This window comes from Theropithecus gelada, chromosome 16, assembly GCF_003255815.1.
Source record: "Theropithecus gelada isolate Dixy chromosome 16, Tgel_1.0, whole genome shotgun sequence".
Classification (NCBI taxonomy): Eukaryota; Metazoa; Chordata; class Mammalia; order Primates; family Cercopithecidae; genus Theropithecus; species Theropithecus gelada.
This window is the reverse complement of record NC_037684.1, coordinates 12,337,284-12,361,279: the sequence shown is the minus strand read 5'-3', so window position 1 is coordinate 12,361,279 and position 23,996 is coordinate 12,337,284. Positions and strand designations below refer to the sequence as shown.

Sequence of the window (23,996 nt, the reverse complement as noted above, 5' to 3'; positions counted from 1 at the left end):
CTACTACTCTAATTATATACATGTATATATTTCCCAAAATAAAAAGTTATTGCTTGTGGCCTTTACAGGAAAAGAAATGGCATATCTGTGGCACTAGAAGTTTAATTAAGATACAGTATTTTTGCCATAGCACTATATTATTACATGTTCACATAATAGGCCAAATTATTGAAAATTGAAGACATTTATATATTTAAGATACATTTAACCATTTCAAATAGCAATAAAAACTAAGAAGAATACATACTCGATTCTCCCTTCTGAGTAAAAGGTTTTTCCACTCTTATCTCTGTCATATATGGTTTATATTGAGAAATTATAGTAAAATTGGTAATATGAAATTGCTAAATTGTTTTCTTTGAAAATGTGCCAACTTCTATACTGATTCTGCCAATATATTTTCCAAGGCTTTACATGTTTACATTTTTTTCCATCATACAGAAAATCTGTAAGTTGACCCAAATGAGGACTCACCACAAATTCTCCTATTACAAAATCTCAAGCTGCCAAATACTCCCACAGAAAAGCTGCAAATATTATCAATTTACAAATACAAACAAAACTTTTAAAGGAAATTGTGCTTACAGCCTTATAAGTACCTAACTTTATTTAACAGTATGGAAGGTTTTTAAACACTCTTTTAAAATATAAGTAATTATTTGAAAAATATGGTTTTTTAACCTTTTGGTTAAATGACAGATACTAATGTTAGTAGAAACAAATTTTCTCATATGTGAAGGTATAATGTATAAAAATATGGTATGTTAAGCAATTTGACAATTGCTTTGAAAGTATGAAACAGCTACATGAAACTAAATCACAATTACTCAAGGAGAGTATGTAGGGAGAAAGTGAGGTAACCTACAACAAAGCTTGCTTAGTAGCCTGTAATCCCAGCACTTTGGGAGGCCGAGACGGGCGGATCACGAGGTCAGGAGATCGAGACCATCCTGGCTAACACGGTGAAACCCCATCTCTACTAAAAAAATACAAAAAGCTAGCCGGGCGAGGTGGCGGGCGCCTGTAGTCCCAGCTACTCGGGAGGCTGAGGCAGGAGAATGGCGTGAACCCGGGAGGCGGAGCTTGCAGTGAGCTGAGATCCGGCCACTGCACTCCAGCCTGGGCGACAGAGCGAGACTCCGTCTCAAAAAAAAAAAAAAGAAAGAAAGAAAGAAAATGTGTTGGAAAGTTGAAAATATATATCATACAATTATATTACTCAATGAGAACAACCACAGAATCACAAGAAAATCATCAAAACTGAAAACATTAAATACTGTTGAGAAAATTACAGTTAGTTTTCTGATTGTGTCAAGTAATTAGTATAAACCCAAAGGCATAAGGGAAAAAAAATTGGTACATACTTGTAACAAAGAATTTCTTCGTGAAAGTACAGCTATCAAAGGCAGCAATTTTCTCCTGCAAGACTACAACAAGGATCCTAAAATTAGAGGGGGGAAGAAAAAGAAAGAAAAAAGTGAATGTGAAATTCTGTAAGTGGAATCAGAAATGCATTATATCATCTAGATGAAAACAAGTGCCTACTAATACAATTTTAAAATTAAACATTTCCTATAATATTTAGGCTAGAAACTTCTGCCTCTTAAAATGTGTAAAAATATAAACCACGAAATCCTATATACAAGTAAGATAGAGATGACTAGAAGAAAAGTGATGGAAGGAAAAACTACCACCTCAAAAAATATTTGTCTTTTAATAAAGTTTTGTTTTGGCCAGGCATGGTGGCTCATGCCTACAATCCCAACATTCCTGGAGGCCAAGGCAGAAGGATCACTTGGGCCCAGGAGGTCGAGACCAGCCTGGGCAACACAGGAAGACCCTGTCTCTATAAGAAATAATAAAAATAAATTAGCCAGGTGTGGTGGTGTGAGCCTGTAGTCCTAGCTACTCAGGAGGCTGAGGCAGGAGGATCACTTGAGCCCAGGAGGTCGAGGCTGCAGGGAGTTATGATCGCGCCACTGCACTCCAGCCTAGGCAACAGCAAGATCTCATCTCTAAAAATAAAAATGCATAAAATAAAGTTTTGTTTTCATTTATTTTTGAATCCAATAAGTCTACATTAAAGATGGATAAGATCAAGCCCAGCACAGTGTTGCACATCTGTGATCCCAGCTACTCAAGAGGCTGAGGCAGGAGAAACACTTGAGCCCAGGAGATTGAGACCAGCCTAGGCAACATAGTGAGATGCTGTCTCAAAAGGAAACGAAAAAGAAGAAAAAAAAGAATGGAGAAGATAATACATTGTTGGCTATCTACTAAAAGTGTTTTTCCAGTGATGTTTTAGTCATGGTATTAAAGATAAAATGGATTTATGTAACCTATCACTTTAAGTTGAAATGGCAGATGAATTTCCCAACACATACAAATCTAAGACAACTGCTACTCATAAATAAGTTATTTCTGATTGACTCAATATAGTAAAATTCACTAAGAATCTGTAAAAGCAATATTTTTCTCAATGCCCAAGATTTAGAAATAATTAGAAAATAATTTAGTTATAAACAATTTTTTAAAGCAAAATTCCTAAAATACATCCAAAGCCACTACTTTATGTTGTGCTATTCCTTCCAGGATATTAATATAAATGGCCAAGCTTAATATTTACCTCAAAAAATCAAATAAAGATTATAATTGTTACTAAATATCTAACAAACTAATAGCTTATTTTTCAAAATTGGAGGCTGGTAAATCTGAGCAACAGATGCTAATATGAGTAGAAAAAAGGAAAATGTATTATTTCATATGCATGCTTTATTAATTTTATTCATCTTTAAAAACAACAATTTCATTTACTGATGCAGAATAATTCTAACGAGTGACTACTGTTAGATCCTTGTGATTTTTTTTTCTAGCTGGGCCTGTTAAAAACTTTTCTATATATATTTTACTGGGTTGTTTGCTATTAATAAATGACAATTTGCTATACATGCGTATGTGTACTCTGAATATACAAAAAGATAGAGACAATATCCTTATAAAGGAGATAATATGAAATTTTAGAATTAATTGTAAATTCCATTTCTGCTCTGTTACTATACTAAAGCCTCAAATCACCTCATCTACATATTATATCAACTTAATACCCTTTTAATGCCCTGATAGAAGAAAAGGCATTTCCATGTTTAAATATTAATTACCAACATCTGTACTATACCTTTACACACAGTGTTTGACAGAAAATATCAAATAATGGAACACACACAAAAAAACATGCACCACTATGAAGAGTCAATGGAACCAAAGAGAAAGTATTTATGGCGGGGGCGGGTGTGTGTGTGTGTGTATACATAAAGATATATACATACGGATATATATGGGGTAGGTGTATATACATACAGATGTATACATACAGATATATATGAGGTGTGTATGTGTGTATATACATACATACACATACATACATACAGATATATATAGGGTGTGTGTGTATGTGTGTATATACATAAAGATAAATGCATACAGACATATATGGGGTGTGTGTATATACATACAGGTATATACATACAGACATATATGTGGTGGGTGTGTATGTGTTTATATACATACAGGCATATACATACAGATATATATGGGCTGTGTGTATGTGTGTATATACATACAGATATATACATACAGATATATATGGGGTGTGTGTGTATGTGTGTATATACAAATAGATATATATGGGGTGTGTGTATATACATACAGATATATATGGGGTATGTGTGTATGGGTGTATATACATACAGATATATACATACAGATAGATATGGGGTGTGTGTGTATGTATATATATACAGATATATACATACAGATAGATATGGGGTGTGTGTATGTATATACATACAGATATATACATACAGATATATATGGGTGTGTGTGTATGTGTGTATATACATACAGATATACCATACTATATTTGTGTATATACACACATACACACACATGCACATATTATATTAACACATATATATACACATATACACACACAAGCACATAATCTCATTCCTTCTCATAATTTATAAACATAGAATATTTAAAACTAGAAACTGTCAGACTGGATAATGATACTATATTATGTCTACAACGAATTCAAACACACAACTAACTTAAAACTGAAAAATGGAAAAATACGTACCATACGTATAGTAACAAAAGAGCTGAAATGGATATATTATTATCAGATAAACATTAAGAACAAGAATATCACTATTAACGAAGGATGGTTCATAAAGGGTCATAATAACCATAAATGTATATGAATCCAATAACAGAAACTCGAAAGATTTAAGAAAAATATAATTACAATCCTATACAAATTATCATAGAAAATTCCAAAAAAAGAAATACCTTCCTAAGTGTCTAATGAATGAAACAAAACAACAGACAAGGCATAACAAGAAAAAGAAAATACACATGAATCTCCCTCATGAACACAGATGCAAAAATTAAATCCAGGAATATATAAAAAGGATTACAGATAATTACCCCTAGGGTGAAACCCAGGGTGTAAGAACAGTTTAACACTGGGAAATCATCCAATATAATTTATTCTTTTAACAAATTGAAAAGGAAATACATATTCATCTTCATATTGACTTCACTAAATACAATGCCCGGTTATGAAAAAAAAAAAAAAAAAACAACCATCGGCAAACTGGAAAATAAACTGCTGAACTTGCTAATCAACACATACCTCACACCACTTCCCTATAAATAAACCTACAGCTAGAAATAAAACCAAATATCTAGGTAGACTGATCAAGAAAATAGAGAGACTGGGCACAGTGGCTCATGCCTCTAATCCCAGCCCTTTGGGAGGCCAAGACAGGAGGACCACCTGAACTCAGGAGTTCTAGATCAGCCTGGACAACATAGTGGGGCCTTATCTCTACAAAAAAAAGGTTAAAAAAAATTAGCCAGGCACAGTGGCACATGCCTGCAGTTCCAGATACAGGAAGGCTGAGGCAAGAGGACTGCTTGAGCTTGGGAGTTTAAGGATGCAGTTAGCCGTGATGGTGCCACTGCACTTCAGCCTGGGTGGCAGAGTGAGATCCGGTCCTCCCAACCCCCAAAAAAGAAAAGAAAATATAATTCACAAATTACCGACATCACTAGACATCCTACAGCCATTAAATTAACAACGTAGGAATTTACAAACAACTTAATTTGTTACAATGTTACAAACAACTTAATTCCAATAAATTAGAAAACTTAATGGACAAATGACTGGAAAGACCATTGTCAAAACTATTGATAAATTATCAAGACAAATTATCAAAACTTGTGCTAGACAGAACTTTAAAATCTTAACAGACTTGTAAATATAAAATAAATTGAATTTGTAATTGAAAATGTTCCTACAAATAAATGGTATTATCTTTTATGGTTAGAGTTAGAATTCACATGGCATTGTTTTTTGTTTAGGAGTCAAGACTTGAGCTTTTTCTGTATCAGTATCTGAGTGCTGGAGCAATAATTATTGAAAAAACTTACCTGCAGCGGAAACTTTGTAAGTCACATGTCCAAAGAGGGTTGTGTGTGTCTAATCTGAGATTCTATTCTGTTACACTGGTACACTTATCTATCTTTTCATTAGCATCAGACCTTATAAATTACTGTTTCATTGGGGGGTTATAACGGGGGAGCGGTAAATGTTCTGAGTCAGTGTTGCTACCTTGTTTCAGTAAGGCTTACATCATATATTCTCCCTATTACATTTATTTATTTGAAGACTTACTACCCTTAAAATTGCCTGCCATACTGCCAGAAGGAATTTTCAAGGATACATCTGTTCCTGCACGCTTCCCCAGACCCTTTTGATCCTTTAGTGCTTTAAACTACCAGGTCTCCAACACAGCCTATGCTTCTGGGAGTGAACCATAGTTTACTTATGTCCCTTCTGCATCAATAAATTCCCAACATAGTCTCCTTTCTGCCACATCATACACTCTGTCATATCACCTCTTGCAAGGACTCCTGAATAAGCTCTACCATCCTCAAATTTAAAATTTCTAGTTGCAGTATTCACTCTTGTGTAGTTATATGAATTAAGCATGGGCTACAGGTGATTTTATATGTATATGCAGCCTCACCTCTATTTGATTCCATTTATTGATACATATGCTTTTTGGAGAATGAGGAACAATTCAGATATAGGTGACTACATTTATCTGTGGGGGACCTGAAACTTTTAAATAAAGTACCTAAGCAACTGAGCAACTATATCTTGCTATTAATTCTCAGATGATATACAATTACAGTTTTGATTTCCTCTTTAAAATGGAGCAAACATTTTAAATTAAGGAGGAAAGCAAATAAAAGAAAGAGTTTTGTGTTGTTGTTTTTTGATTTCTAGTATATTTATGTAATTGAAATACAGGGAAGCTGTGGTCTAAGAATCTTCTCTGTACTTTTTGTATGTGTTCACATTATTTTTTGACCAAATAATATGTAATCAAGTTCATGACAGCACAAAGGACAGTTCAGGGTTAAATATGTCTGCAGGATCTACCCATTCAATAATGTTGTTTAACACTTCTATACCCTTCTGACCAACCTGATATGTCATGGGACAATCATATCCTTCTAGCAATAATATATTGGGTATTTTTCCTACATCCTATAATTTTCATCTTTCTATACTTGAATTCAAATATTTCTCTTATTAGTATGAAAACCCACCAGCCTTTTATTTGTATTTGTTAAATATGTCTTTGCCCTCCCTTCTACATTCAACCTTACTAAGTCAATTTTCAAAACATCTCTTTAAAATCTAACCTGTGAGTCTTTTGCTTCACTTAAATTTACTGAAATGACAGAAAACAATTTATTTTCTATATTTCATGTGTTTAGCTTTTTGATGGCATGGAAGATTTATACAAGGCACGTAAGAGCTAATGATCAAGATATTCACCATCCCAGGGCTTCAGTTTGCTTAAATGGGAAAGGAAAGTGCTGGGTGATAGAAGATTCCTGAGGTTCCTTTCTCCTCCAATGTTCTGTGATTAATTTGTCATTAGCAATAGAGGTCACATAGAAGTTCAAGATAGATCTGAATATTTTCCCAGCAATTAAATGAAATAAATTTTAAAGGATACAAATTAGTCTAGTCCCTATTTTAGCTCCACTGTGAAGTGTGAAGGAATAAAAATATTTTTAAACTTTTTTTATAGTTCAGGAACATGCTTTTCAAAAATTTTGGTGGGTTCTCACAACAAAACTACATTTCACCATCATAAATCAGCATACATAAAATACATATAAAAAGCTACATTAAAAGATTTCTCAAAACAATACTTAACATTTTTAAGTTTGCTCAGATACTTTCTATTCGTTTCCATTTTGTTTTACAAATGCTCACTATACCCCACTAAACTGAATTTACAGTTCTCTAATGGATCAAGACTAGAAGTCTCAATATATTCATCAAGAAATCTTAGAGCTATTCCACTGAACTGAATTCAGAAAGTGTTTCCTTGAGATTTTTAAAAATAAACCTAAGTTAGTCACTGAAATTGGTAGAGTTCTCCATGCCCAGGAGAGCATGTTTCTTATTTTACACAAGAAACATATGAAAATATCCTTACCGTTTATTGCAATGGAGATCATAAATAGGGGTCTTAAATTGAATGGACTTGACCATCTCCCCAGTACGAAGTGAATACAGATCCACACAACAGTACGGTGGGCTTGTGCTAAAAAAGAAAAAAGAAAGAAAAATGTCATTTTTTTTAAAAGAAGAAACACCAATAATCTCTATACTTTCTCATTAACATAATATTCAAATCTCTGATTAACAAGATATTAGTAAATTGATTCAAAACTTATCCCAAAAATGATCATAATACATCCCTTATTCTATGTCAACTTAGGAATGCAAAATTTGGTGAAGAAAAAAATATCACTCACCAAATTAGTACTACACAGAAGAAAAGTGATATTGATTAGGCCAGTGCAGTTGCTCATGCCTGTAATCCCAGCACTTTGGGAGGCCGAGGTGGGTGGATCACGAGGTCAGGAGTTTGAGACCAGCCTGACCAATATGGTGAAACCCTGTTCCCACTAAAAAAACACAAAAATTAGGCAGGCGTGGTGGCACGTGCCTGTAGTCCCAGCTACTCGGGAGGCTGAGGCAGGAGAATCACTTGAACCTAGGAGGCGGAGGTTGCAGTGAGCCAAGATTGCACCACTACACTCCAGCCTGGGCAACAGACCAAGAATCCATCTCAAAAAAAAAAAAAAAAAAAAGAAAGAAAGAAAGAAAGAAAAATGACATGATTACACCAACAGATACAGAAAATAATCTAATAAACTTCAAAGCCTATTCATGATAAGAAACATTTCCTTAATATGATAAAGGGTACCAACCTTAAAACTAATGAACAAAAACTAGCAAACACCCATAAAATATGAAAAGGTTTGACCCTAAAATCAGGTCAAAAAAATGCTCATTATCATAACTTCTATTCAACACAGTATAGAAGGTCTTATGTATAAGCCAAGAAAAGTAATTATTACAAGGAAGAAATAAAGCTGTCATTGTTTGCTAAAAACTTGATTGTATAAAAGCAAAAAATACCACTCTGTACATAGAAATATATATCATCTGTGCACACACACACAGAGGCAAATTCACAATAAAGTCCAACTGTTAGAATATATGGATTTACCAAGGTCACTAGATAAAAGTATAATATACAAACATCAGGTATATTTTCATAAATTGAGAACAATTAGTAAAAATTTTTTTTAAATCATATAAAATGACATTAAATATCAAAACCATTGACTACCTTGGAACAAATCTAAGGAAAGATTCATAATATATTTACACAAGAAAGAATAAAATGGTTTTTAAAAAACCTATGTAGGCCGGGCATGATGGCTCACGCCTATAACCCCAGCACTTTAGGAGGCCAAGGCGGGTAGATCACTTGAGGTCAGGAGTTTCAGACCAGCCTGGCCAACACAGTGACATCCCATCTCTACTAGAAATACAAAAATTATCCGGGCATGGTGGCAAGCACCTGTAATCCCAGCTACTTGGCAGGCTGAAGCAGGAGAATTGCTTGAACCTGGGAGGCGGAGTTGCAGTGAGCCAAGAATGTGCCACTGCACTCCAGCCTCGGCGACAGAGTGAAATAGTCTCAAAAACAAAAACAAAAACAAAAATACCTATGTAAAAGAAAATAACATGGCCTAAAAGCCTCTCTAAATTGATAGTTTAAAACCTCATCAAAAATATACCAGAAATGAGATCTCATTCTAGAATGTATATGGAAATGCATTCCACATAATAAGACTTATTGTAAAGGTACAATAAAGAAAAAACTGTGTTTTAGACAGAGGGACAGATAAAGAAATCAATGTTTCAACTAAAGAAAGTTTTTAAAAAGGAGCTAGTTAAATTCAATAAAAGGAAATAAAGGAATAAGGAATAAGGAAATAAAAATGCAACAAGAATTCGATAAAATAAGATGAGTAAGCAGGGGGGAATCAATAAAACAAAAACTTTGTTATTTTTAGAATCAACAACTCTAGTCAAAGTGTTCAAAAAAGTAACAAGGAACAAACAAATAATATAATGAAGGAAATAGGAAATATTCTGATGACACAGACAAATGCCTTAAAATGTAGAGTGCCAAAACCAATCTACACATAAAGATAATTTGAATAGCCCACGATCTAAAAAGAAATTGAATTTGTAACTTCTTGCAAAGAAAATCCTTAAAAATGCCTTCATCTGTAATCTCTATCAATTATTCAAACAAAAAATTATACCTATCATACACAAACTCTTTCATAGCAAGGTAGAAGAGTCATTTTCCAACCTATTTTACAATGTCAGTAGCACATATACAAAAACTAAATAAATATATTGCAAGAAAATAAAACATATGCTTGTATATCTATATGTCTCATAAATATATGCCCAAAACTCATTAAGAAAATATTAGCAAATAGCTGGGCACAGTGGCTCACGCCTGTAATCTCAGCATTTTGGAAGGCCAAGGTGGGTGGATCACCTGAGGTCGGGAGTTCAAGACCAGCCTGACCAACATGGAAAAACCCTGTTTCTACTAAAAATACAAAAATTAGCCAGGGGTGGTGGTGCGTGCCTGTAATCCCAGCCACTCAGGAGGCTGAGACAGGAGAATCACTTGAAACTGGGAGGCAGAGGTTGTGGTGAGCCAAGATTGCATCATTGCACTCCAGCCTGGGTAACAAGAGCGAAACCCCGTCTCAAAAAAATAAATAAATAAATAAATAATTACCAAATAAAATCTAGCAATACAAAACCAGTTGCACTTTATTGCAGGAATGAAAGGCTGGTGTACTACAGAATATCTATTAATGTAATTCACCATATTCATAGAAAAAAGGGGGGAACCACTATGATTATTACATTAGAAAGATGCAGTATGGCATTTTTAGGAATAAAAATGCAACACCCTTTTCAAGATAAAAACACTCAACAAACCGTAATTAGAATTTCTTCTACCTTATAAAGTGCATCTATAAAAAAATCTACAGATATAAGAATAAACACCTTCCCCATAAGGTCAAGAATGAGGCAAAATTGTCTGCTTTTATCACTCCTACTCAACATTGTATAAGAAATCTTACCCAGTGCAGTAAGTACAGAAAAATAAATCTAAAGCATCCAGATTGTCAAGGTAAAAATAAAACCATCACAGATAACATAATCTATTTACAGATAACATTATCTACATAAAAAATCCCAAAGAATCTCTTTAAAAAGCTACTAGAACTTTACCAAGGTTGCAGAATTCAAGGTCTACATATACAATCATGTTTCTATAGAAATGAACAATTTGAAACTGAAAGTATTTGCAATCACATGAAAATATGAAATAATTCTACGTAAGTCTAACAAAATACATGCAAGATTTGTATACTAAGAACTATAGCATGCAGATAAAATAAATCAAAGACCTAAATAAATAATAGTAAATACCATGTTCTTGGATTGGGAGTTATAATATTCTTAAGAATGGCAAGTCTCCCCAAACTGATCTATATATTTAATAATCACAATCAAAATCCTACCAGGCCTTTTTAAAGACAATGACAAGCTAACTTTAAAATCTTTATGTAAATTAACATGATTCTTACATACGAGCATACCTAATTTACTGCACTTCACTTTACTGTGCTTTACAGATGTTGCATTTTTTTTTTTTTTTTTTTTACAAATTGAAGGTTTGCGGGAACCCTGTGTCAAGTAAGTCTACTGAAGCTGTTTTTACAATACCACGTGCTCAACTGGTATCTCTCCACCACATTTTGGTAATTCTCATAGTACTCCAAACTCTTTCATTTATTACTGTATCTGTTAGAATGATCTGTGATCAGTGATCTTTGATGTTACTATTGTAATTGTTTTGGGGCACCACAAACTGGACCCATAGAAGATGGTAAATTTAATCAATAAATGAGTGTGTTCTGAAGGCTCCACCTACCAGCTGTTCTCCTGTACTCTCTCCCTCTCCTCAGGCCTCCTTCATCACTGAGACACAGCAAAATTGAAAGTAGATCAATTAATAATCCTATAATAGCCTCTAAGTGTTCATTTGAAATAAAGAGTTGCACACATCTCTCATTTCAAATCAAAGGCTACAAATGATTAAGCTTAGCAAGGAAGACGTACTGAAAGCTGATACAGGCAGAAAACCAGACCTCTTACACCACATAATCAAGTCATGAACACAAAGAAAAAGTTCTTGAAAAAATTAAAAGTGCTACTCCAGTGAACACATGAATGAGAAGAAAGTGAAAGGCTTATTGCCGATATGGAGAAAATTTTAGTGGTTTAGACAGAAGATTAAACTAAACACAACATTCCCTTAAGCCAAAGCCTAATCCAGAGCAAGGCCCTAATAATACCCATTGCAGTGCTTAAATGACTTAGCTGGATCCCTACCCCATTTTTGTTGGCCAATGCAATGCCTATGTGATATGGCTAAATTCCTAGTCAGCTTTAACTCCATTTATTTTTAGGAAACAGGATGTCAGTGGTCAGAAGTTTCTTCTTAGGTCTAAACCAGCTAAAGCTGATGAAATCCACAATGGCAGCTTACTCGACCTCTGAAGAACCTCTAGCTTCATTATAATCCAATTTCCATGCTAAGTGACACTCCCATCAGCACCATGACAGTTGACAATCACCGTGACAATGACCAGAAGAGACCAGGAAAGCATAGGAAAGAGGTGGCTCCTTGATTCCAGGAAAATCTCCATCCCTTTCCAAGAAAAACATATTCCTCTCCTGGCTCTTAATGCCCAAACCCTTCATTAAAGATGCCCTATATCTGTAACTTCCAGGTTTCTCAGGAGCTGAGAAGTTAAGCTAAGTTCCCACTTCTCCAATTCCAAGACCGCTGAATAAAGCCTGCACTGCCTGACACTCAGTTTCAGTTTGGTGTGTTGGTTTCATGACACTGAACGGGAAAGAGCCCCGTATGGGGTAACCAGGACTCTCCATCAGCAAAAAGATTATGATTCACTGAAGTGTCAGATCATCAGCATTTTTTAGCAATATTTTTTAATTATGTACTTTTTTTTATTTTTACGACATAACGTCATCACACACTTAAGAGACTACAGTATAGTGTAAACATATCTTTTTTGGTTTCCTTTTTGTTTCAGATACAGGGCCTCACTCTGTCACCTGAAATGGAATTCACTGTAGCCTCTGATTCCTGATCTCAAGCAATCCTCTAGTCTCTGCATCCTGAGGAGCTGGGGCTACAGGCACGCACCACCACATTCAGCTAATTTTTTTTATTTTGTTTTATTTTTTTAGACAGTGTCTTGCTTTGTTGCTCAAGCAAGCCTCCCACCTTACCTCCCCAAAGTGCTGGGATTACAGGAATGTGCCACTGAGCCTAACCAAACATAACTTTTATATGCACTAGGAAACCAGCAAATTCACGTGACTTGCTTTATTATGGAATCTGCTTTATCGCAGTCATCTTGAACTGAACCTACATTATATAATATCTCTGAGGTATGGATGTATACAAATGATATACATGTATAAGACGTATAAAGCTACAATAATCAGGATAGTATGGTACTGGTATAGGCGTACACAAATATTTCAAGGAAACAGAATAGTGAGTCGAGAAATAAACTCACATTTGTATGGCCAACTGATTTTCATCAAAGGTACAATATAACTAAATGATAAAAAGATCGTTTTTGGAACAAATGGTGTCAAAAGAACCAGATTTCTATATTAAAAAAATCAAACTGTTCCAAAAACAAACTCAAAACGGATCGTAAGTCTAAAAATATAATAGCAAAAAGTATGCGTCAAGGACAAACTACAGGAGAAAAATCTTTGTAACCCATTTCTTAAACAGAAAAAAGAATGCATGAAAATAGATATAATTGACAAAACACAATTTATCAAAATGTGAAACTTTTACTCTGACAGAAATTAAAAAGGGAAAAGCAAGTGCCATATTATGAGAAAATATATGCAAAACATATATCTGAGAAAGGTTTTGTGTCCAAAATATTTTTTAAATTCTGCATGCACCTGTAGTCTCAGCTACTAGGAAGGCTGAGGCAGGAGCAATCTGAGGATGCATTGAGCTCTGATCATACCGCTACACTCCAGCGTGGGCAACAGAGTAAGACCCTGTCTCAAAAAAAAAAAAGAAAAGAAAAGAAAATCTTATGATTCAACAGTGATGATGCATGCAACACATTTTTTTTTAACCACCTCTATGCACAGAAACTAGAAAACATAGGAAAAATCGATAAATTTCTAGAAACATAACAACCTCCCAAAATTGAATCAGGAAGAAATTAAAACCCTGAACGCACCAATAATGAATTCCGAAATTTAATCGGTAATTTTTTAAAACCTACTAATGAGAAAAAGCCCTGGATCAAATGAATTCACAGTCAAGTTTTACCAGATGTATAAAGAAAAGCTGGTACCAATCCTACTGAAATAATTATAAAAAGTCAAGCATGAGGGACTCCCCCTAACTCATTCTATGAAGCCAGTCTCATTCTGCTTTTTTGTTTGTTTGTTTGTTTGTTTTTTGAGACAGAGTCTCGCTGTCTCCCAGGCTGGAGTGCGGTGGCACAATCTTGGCTCACTGCAAGCTCCGCCTCCCGGGTTCACACCACTCTCCTGCCTCAGCCTCCCGAGTAGCTGGGACTACAGGCGCTCGCCACCACACCCAGCTAATTTTTTGTATATTTAGTAGAGACGGGGTTTCACCATGTTAGCCAGGATGGTCTCAATCTCCTGACCTCGTGATCCGCCTGCCTTGGCCTCCCAAAGTGCTGGGATTACAGGCGTGAGCCACCGTGCCCGGCCAAAGCCAGCCTCATTCTGATACCAAAACCTGGCAGAAACATTAACAAAAAAAGAAAACTTCAGGCAAATATCCCTAATGAACACAGATGCAAGCTCCTCAACAAAATACTAGCAAATCAAATCCAGCAGCACATAGAAAAGCTAATCCACCATGATCAAGTAAGCTTTATTCCTGGGATGCAAGTTTGATTCAACATATGCAAAACAATAAATGTGATTCATCACATAAGCAGAACTAAAAACACACAAAAAAAGATCATCTCAATGGATGCAGAAAATACTTTCAATAAAATTCAATATTCCTTCATGTTAAAAACCTTCAACAAACTAGATATTGAGGGAACATACCTCAAAATAATAAGAGCCATCTATGACAAACCCACAGCCAACATGATACCGAACAGGCAAAAACTGGAAACATTCCCCTTGAGAACCGAAACAAGACAAAGACGCCTACTTTCACCAATCCTATTCAGCACAGTTCTGGAAGTCCCAGCCAGAGCAATCAGGCAAGAGAAAGAAATAAAAGGCATCCAAATAGTAAGACAGGAAGTTAAACTATCTCTAGTTGCAGATGATATGATTCAATACCTAGAAAACTCTTGGTCTCTGTCCAAAGGCTCTTAGATTTGTTAAACAACTCCAGCAAGGTTTCAGGATATAAAATCAATGTATAAAAATCAATAGCATGTCTATACACCGATAATATCCCAGTTGAGAGCCAAATCAAGAAAGTAATCTCATTCACAATAGCCATAAATACAATACCTAGGAATACTGCTAACCAGAAAGGTAAAAGACCTCTAAAATGAGAATTATAAAATGCTGCTGAAAAAAGTCAGAGATGACACAAGCAAATAGAAAAACATTCCATGCTCATGGATAGGAAGACTCAATATCATTAAAATGTCCATACTACCCAAAGCAACTTACAGTTTCAATGCTATTCCTATCAAACTACCAATGGCATTTTTCACAGAATTAGAAAAAAAAAAAGTATTCTAAAATTCATATGAGACCAAAAAAGAGCCTGAATAGTAAAAGCAATCCTAGGCAAAAAGAACAAAGCTAGAGGCATTACACTACTTGACTTCAACTATACTACAAGACTACAGTAACCAAAATAGCATGGTACTGATACAAAAACAGACACATAGACCAATGGAATAGGTTGGAGAACCTAGAAATAAAGCCACACACCTACAACCATCTAATATTTGACAAAGCTGACGATAACAAGCAATAGGGAAAAAACTCCCTATTCAATAAATGGTGGTGGGATTACTGGCAAACCATATGCAGAAGATTGAAACTGGGCTCTGTATACGAAAATCTTTCCACCATATACAAAAATCAACTCAAGGTGGATTAAAGACTGAAATGTAAAACATAATGCTATAAAAACTCTAGGAAAAAAAAAACCTAGGAAATACTATTCTGGACACATGCCCTGGCAAAGATTTTATGAGGAAGACTCCAAAAGCAATCCCAACAATTGCAACTAAAACTGACAAGTGGTACTTAATTAAAGAGCTTTGGCACAGCACAAGAAACTATCAACAGCAAACAGACAACCTACAGAAGGACAGAAAAATATCTGTGAACTATGCATCTGACAAAGGTCTAATATACAGAATGTATAAGTCAACAAGCAAGAAACAACCCAATTTAAAAATTGGGCAAAGGACATGAACAGATACTTCTCAATAGAAGACATACACATGGCCAACAAGCATATGAAAAATATGCTCAACATCACTAATCATTAGAGAGGTGCAAATCAAAACCACAATCAGATGCCTTCTCACACCAGTCAGAATGGCTATTAAAAAGCCAAAAAATAATAGATGCTGGCGAGGTTGTGGAGAAACGGGAATGCTTATACACCGCCGGTGGGAATGTAAATTAGTTCAGCCACTGTGGAAAGCAGTTTGGAGGTTTCTTAAGAACTTAGAATTACCATTTGACACAGGACAATCCCATTATTGGATATATATCCAAAAGAATATCAATCATTCTACCATAAAGACACATGCATTCATATGTTCTTTGCAGCACTAGTCACAGTACCAAATTCATGGAATCAACCTATATGCCCATCAACAGAGGATTGAATTTTTAAAATGTGGTACATAGGCCGGACATGGTGGCTCATGCTTGTAATCCCAGCACTTTGGGAGGCCAAGGCAGGTGGATCACCTGAGGTCAGGAGTTTGAGACCAGCCTGGCCAACATGGTGAAATCCCGTCTCTACTAAAAATACAAAAATTAGCTGGGTGTGGTCGTGCACACCTGTAATCCCAGCTACTCAGGACGCTGAGGAAGGAGAATTGCTTGAACCTGGGAGGTGGAGAGTGCAGTGAGCTGAGATCGCACTACTGCATTCCAGTCTGTGTGACGGGAGCAAGACTCTATCTCAAAAAAAAAAAAAAAAAAAAGTTGTACATATACACCACAGAATACTATGCAGCATAAAAAAAGAACAAAATCATGTTCTTTGCAGCAACATGAATACAACTGGAGGCCATTATCCTAAGTGAATTAATGCAGGAACAGAAAACCAAACAGAATGCTCTCACTTATAAGTGGGAGCTAAACAATGAATACACATGGACACAAGGAAGGGGACAACAGACACGGGGGCCTACTTGAGGGAGGAGGGTGGAAGTAGGGTGAGGATCAAAAAACTACCCATCGGGTACTATGCTCAGTACCTGGGTGACAAAATAATCTGTACACCGAACTCCAGTGACACGCAATTTACTCATGTAACAAATCTGAACACGTACCCCCAGAACCTAAAATAAAAGTTGGAAAAAAATTCTTTATCAAGTTTTTCCTAATTGTTTTGTACATATTAAGTCATATTTTCATTTTCTGTATCAATGCTGTTTTAATGTTTAATTTCAATGTTAGCATTAAAATTAATGTTATAACATTATAATGTGGGCTAAGCTTACATTAGCTCTAAAATAAATTTCATGCATGAAAAACAAAAAATAAAGGTGTTCATAATAAATAAAATGGCCATAATTCTATAACTGTTGTAGAAGCAAAAAGCATACAATTTTTAATGGCCATAATATGTTTAAAGATACTTGATTAAAGAAGATATGCAGATAGCAAGTAAGCACATGAAAAGATGTTCAACATATTTAATTATCAGGGAAATGCAAGTTGAAACCACTAACAGATACCACTACACCCATAGAATAACTAAAATTTTAAAAACTAGTAGTACGAAGTTATGGCAAGAATGCAAACTTAATGAAGCCCTCACACATTACTGCTGGAGATGCAAAATGGTACAGTCACTCTGAAAAATAGTTCACCAGTTTGTAAAAAAAATTAAACATACATTTTCCATATATCACAACTAGGTATTTTATTATCTATAATAAAAAGCCTAGAAACAATTAAATGTCCATCAATAGGTGAATGGACAGTTATATATTAATGCAATGAAAAGTATTCAGCATTTAAAAAGAACAAATTATCTATAAAACAACAAAAATGAATCTCAATACCATGATTGTGGGGGTAGGGAGGCTAGATATAAAAGTCTACATGCTATATGAGTCCCTTCTATGAAAAGTTAAAAAAAAAAAAAAAAACCAACCACAACTATAATAATAGGAAGCAAATCAGTGTTGCGAGAGAGAGGGAAAGAAGGAAGGTATAGAGCACAAAGTGGCATGAGAAAGTTTTGGGGTGACAGAAATGTTAGTGTATCATTATTATGATGGTAGTTACACAAATGCATACAATTGGAACAGCTGCAGGTGGGAGAGAATCTTGTATAAGCCTGAACTTCAATCTCTAAAATTGACACAAAGCAAAAATTATTTACGTTCCCTACAAATTAATCCAGTTCTCTGCTGATAAGGAATGAGTTAATAATGAATGTAATCTAACATTTTGCCTGACCAACTAGGAGGGGGAAAAAAGCAGCCTGTCGCCTTCAATTAGAAGCTCATTATGGCTACAACACACTAGATACTGGAATTCTGATCACTTCACTGGCATCATCCATACAATGTCACAACTGAGATTTTTCCTGCAACAAGTCTTCATTAGAAACAGACAAAACAAATGTTATGAAAGCTCACTTTATAGATAACCGAACAAAATTTGTCAGAACTAGAAACTATTTATATATGAGAAAAACCCTTCATTCAACAACTAATAGGAAAAGATAATTCTTTGAAATAAGGGTCTTCACGAATTCACACATTCACAAAGGAGTCAGCACGTTTCCTGCCAATAACACAGTTGTGTGCACGCCCGACATATTCTTTTGTTCTCTGTTTTCTCTTTTGAAAAGCCTTGACCATTTCCATGGAACACAGCAAGACAATCTTAATTTTCCTCATGGGCAGGCTGATGAGAGTGCTTTCCATAAAATAATCAGTATGCATGCCCCATAAGGTGTTATACTAAAATAGACAGACATGAAACAAGCTTTTATTTTCTATCGTACAAGCCAAAAATGGTGTAGAAAACAGTGCCACAAGAAAGTTTTGCACAGAACACAGTCTTCATGTGACTTCTACAGAGCTCTAATGGATTATTTTCAAAGGTTTGTGTTTGACATTTAAACATGGAGCTATGACTTTAAAGATAAACCTAATAGCATAAAGGGGGGGGACGTTCCTAGAAGAAATTTTTAGAGCCAAGTTTAGAATGTAACTGAATCTACTGTAAGCAAATATCAGAGGCTGTAGGAAAGGCAGGAAGGATGCAATTTTTATTACTAAATGTTTCTTTAAAAATCTGTAATTTGTGCCCAGGATCCCATATATACATATAAAAATGAATAGTAAAGGCATTTTACACTATTCATGATAAATGTAAAATAGAAATGAGTGCAAATTCTCTTTAACTGATCTTTTCTTTAAGTAACTTGTTTTATAGTGAGTTACTAAGCATGTGTATTGAAATTTTTTATCAGAACAATCTGTTACATTTGACCCATACCCATAAAGGAAGTTATTAAGATTTTATTAGGGAGGAAAAAGTCCCCATTTTTATATATTACAACAGCCAAACATATGGAATTTACACAGTGAATTCATTGCAGTGAAGAGGGTTAATTAAAACTTTTTAAAGAACAAATTTCAAAAAATGCTTGTTTTATTGAAAATTAAAAGGTTAATTAAGTAATTATGAACTATAAAACAAAATATTTAAACTAGATTTCTTAAAAGGAAAAATATTATAAACATGGAAGACAAAAATCAACAAGAAATCACTAAATATTTCCTCTAAATGAATCTATAATTTTTCTAAAATTTTTTTGGAGACAGTCTCGCTCTATCGCCCAGGCTGGATGCAGTGGCTCGATCTTGGCTCACTGCTACCTCTGCCTCCCAGGTTCAAGTGATTCTTATGCCTCAGCCTCCCGTGTAGCTGGAACCACAGATGCATGCCACCACACCTGAAAATAATTTTTTCTATTTTCAGTAGAGACAAGGTTTCACAATGTTGGCCAGGCTAGTCTCGAACTACTGGCCTCACGTAATCCACCTGCCTAGGTCCCCAAAAGTGCTGGGAATACAGGTATGAGCCACTGCACCCAGCCTCTATCTATAATTTTGGAATGCACAGGACAAACCAAAATAATTATACTTAGCTACAACTTTTTTGGATTTTCATATCATATGTCTTAAATTCAGGCCCTAATTCTGAAAACCTATAAACCTATTCTCCACACAATTTCTTACTCCTTCTCCCATTAATAAAAAACCAGGAGGTGAGTCTTCATTATAATTTATATAATCAAATATTGAGTCATAGGCATTTGCTTTAAAAGGCAATGGAAAAGATGGTAGTTGTTGCAAACAGCATCATTAAGTAATTATCCCAGGAGAACCAGAAGTATTTTCAGCTGACCTCGGGCATGGCCTTCTTGATGGCCTTCTTTTAACAAAGTAAATAAGCAGAAATACTTCATGAAAGAGATTCTATAAATGCATGATTAGCCACAAAGAAAATACAAAACAGCCCAGGCCACGGCGGCTCACACCTGTAATCCCAGCGCTGTAGGAGGCCAAGGCAGGTGGGATCGCTTGAGCTCAGGAGTTCAAGACCAGCCTTGGCAACATGGTGAAACCCTGTTTACAAAAAAAATACAAAAAGTAGCTAGGCATAGTGGTATGTACCTGCGGTCCCAGCTACTTTGGGGGCTGAAGTGGGAGGATCACTTGAGGCCAGGGGGTTGAGGCTGCAGTGAGCAGTGACTGTGCCACTGCACTCCAGGCTGGGTGACAAAGTGAGACCCTGTCTCAAAGGAAAAAAAGAAAGAAAATACAAAACCACTAACAGATACCACTACCCATCTATCAAAACTGAAAAAAATTTTAAAATAGTGACAACAAATGCTGGAAAAGATAAAGACAAATGAGATCACTCACACATTGCTGGTGGGAATATAAAATGGAACAGTCGCCTGGACAACAGTTTAGCAGTTTCTTATAAAACTACACGTGAAACTAGCACACGAACCACCAGAGTAAAAAGGTAGGAAGATTAAAAAAAAAAAAAAACGCTCTGAGCACAGTGGCTCACGCCTGTAATCCCAGCATTTTGGGAGGCCAAGGTGGGTGGATCACGAGATCAGGAGTTCGAGACCAACCTGACCAACATGGTGAAACCCTGTCTCTACTAAAAGTACAAAAATTAGCCAGGCATGGTGGCACGCATCTGTAATCCCAGCTACTCAGCAGGCTGAGGCAGAACAATCACTTGAACCTGGGAGGCGGAGATTGCAGTGAGCCGAGATCGCACCACTGCACTCCAGCCTGGGCAACAGAGCGAGACTCCTCACACACACACACACACACACACACACACACACACACACACACACAAACTCACTGAAAATAAATAAGAATAATAAGAATAACATTCCATCTTATGAATATACCACAGTTCGTTAATCCATTCATCTACTGAAGGGCAACTTGCTGCCAGGTTTTGGCAATTATAAATAAAGCTGCTATACACATTCATGTGCAGGCTGTGTGGACATAAATTTTCAACTTAATGTCTCCACAGTTTCATCATATAGTTAGAATCATACAGTATGACTATCAGATTGACTTCTTTTACAGAGGAATATGCATTCAAGGTTCCTCCATGTCTTTTCATGGCTTGATATTTCATTTCTTTTTAGCACTGAATGACACTCCACTCACAGGATGTACCAATGTTTACCCATTTGCATGGTGAAGGACATCTTGGTTGTATTCAAGTTCTGGCCATTATGAATAAAGCTGCTATACGCATCTTTGTGCAGGTTTTTGTGAGGACATAAGTTTCAACTCATTGGAGTAAATACCAAGGAGAGCAACTGGTTAATCTTACAGTATGAGGATGTTTAGTTTTGTAAGAAACTGCCAAATTGTATTTGAAAGTAGCTGTACAATTTTGCAGTCCCACTAGCAATAAATGAGCATTCCTGTTATTTCACATCTTCTCAGCATTTGGTATTGTCAATGTTAGAGCTTTTAGCCCTTTAAAACTGTGGTATCCAACTGTTATTTTTATGCAATTCCCCAATCACATACATTATTGAGCATCTTTCATATGCTTATTTGCCATGTGTATCTTCTTTGGTCAGGTTTTTGCTCTATTTTTCTTTCATAATTGAGATTTTATTGGTTGAGGATCAGTACAGACATTTTAATTTGTACACAATTCTTAACATACATAACAAATATCTAAAAAGCCATGTATTGTAATTCTTTTTTAAAGTTATTCCAGTGACTTTCCAGCTTAAATTTGGAAGCAAATTTTCCTTTAGAGGCTATCTTCACAATTTGATAAGCTGTTACATACATCCCACCAATTCACAACTGAATAGCATGTACACTACATATTCAAATTTTTAATCTTTCACAGGACAGCAACAAAGTTATTAGGAAAACAGGACACCCACAACCAAAGGTGTTACAGAATGGACACAATTTTGACAGGGAGAGCCATAATCAAAGAGTGGTTTTCTTTAGGAAACAATTCTACTAAAAAACAACATGGGAATAGAAGTAATTTCAAATGTCCAAGACATTAAATGCAGGACTGACTCCATATTGCCATTTGTATTATAGGATATGAAAACTAACCCGTCTATGGAATGTTAAGCTGACACCTGAGACAGTCAAAGTTTCCCAGAATTCAATATCCCACACTATTTTCTGGTTGTACCAAAAAATAAACAACCAGCAAATGATTTCACCTCTCAAAAAAAAGCATTTACACTTAAAAAAATGGGATGAGGTGAGATCCCCTCCTTCTTAAAAATGTTTCTAGAGCTACTAAGAAAACTTGCATTTACAAAATAGTTGATAAGAATATTTCTCTGGATTGTACAAGAAGGGAGACAGGGACCACTGATGAGACATGGTACATGGTATTAATCATACTTGGCTTCTTTCTCTCCTGCTTCATCAGAGGCTGGACTCCCCTTAGTTTTCATTTCCCCCTTTTCTTCAGGTAAACCTTCTTTAGTGTCTTTCAGCCTGTTTTCCTTTTGCTTCCCTTTTCCCTTTTGTTTGCACTTTTTTGTTTGAAGCTTTAACCTAAGTTTTGGGTAGAAATTAATCACCCCGTGAAGAACATGCAGAGCTTTATAGATGGTGGTTTCAATGCTTTGCTGCTGCCTTTTTCAGCTTCGCTTCCACTTTTGCAGGAGCAAGTTTAGCTGACAACCATGCCTATCTCCTCTTGGCCTCTTCCTTGGCAGCCCCTTCGGCGGAGCTGACCTTCCTTTTGGGCATCCTGGTGGCGGGGAGGGCGCGTGCCAAGTACCTGTGGACTGCAGCCTGCCGACAGCCTTCGCAAAGCTGGGCTGCCTGGCCGCTGCCACTCTTCCTGCAGCCCGAGCTGCTGAGATCCTTTCGCTCATTTTTTAATACAATTGCTCATTTTCTTACTGTTCAGTTTTAAGAGTTCTTTAGTTCTTTAGTCAGACTTGTCTTTCACCAATATTTCCTAACCATCTGCAGCCCATCTTCTCACTCTCTTAAAATAATCTTTCACAGAGCAAAAGTTTTTAATTTTAATAAAGCCCAACTTACTGATTTTTTCATTTATAATTGTGCTTTCAGGGTTGTACTTAAGAGGTCATCGCCAAAACTCAAGATCACCTAGATTTTCTACGTTATCTTCTAGGAGCATTGCCTTTCCATACAAACTTTAGAATTACTTAGTACATATCCACAAAACAACTTGCTTGTATTTTTATAGGAATTGCACTGAATGCGTAGATCAACTTAGGAAAAGATGACATTTACATTTTTTTATTTCACGTATCAGTATTTTGCTGTTTTACTCATATAGATCTTTTGCTTGTTTTACACTTAAGTATTCCATTCTTTGTTGCTAGTAAAAATATTATTCAGCAATAAAAAGAAATGAGCCATCAAGTCAGAAAAAGAAATGAGGGGACCCTGAATGCATATCGCTAAGTAAAAGAAGCCTGTCAGAAAAGGTCTAAAATTGGCCAGGCGCAGTGGCTCACGATTCTAAACCCAGCACTTTGGGAGGCCGAGGCAGGCAAATCACTTGAGGTCAGGAGTTCGAGACCAGCCTGACCAATATGATGAAACCCCGTCTCTACTAAAAATACAAA

General features: G+C 35.7%; 1 protein-coding gene and 1 pseudogene across 6 annotated transcripts in view; both read right to left on the bottom strand.

The window, feature by feature from the left end:
* Window positions 1–23,996, bottom strand: part of BCAS3 (BCAS3, microtubule associated cell migration factor) — a 707,187-nt gene that overhangs the window by 517,151 nt on the left and 166,040 nt on the right. For all 6 annotated transcript variants that reach the window (XM_025361460.1, XM_025361463.1, XM_025361464.1 and 3 more), the window contains exons 8-9: window positions 7,590–7,697; window positions 1,365–1,441 (exon numbers count right to left, since the gene is read on the bottom strand). In XM_025361460.1, the coding sequence (XP_025217245.1) occupies window positions 1,365–1,441; window positions 7,590–7,697 (185 nt within the window). The remainder of the gene's footprint in view (window positions 1–1,364; window positions 1,442–7,589; window positions 7,698–23,996) is intronic.
* Window positions 22,779–23,142, bottom strand: LOC112609089 (annotated as a pseudogene).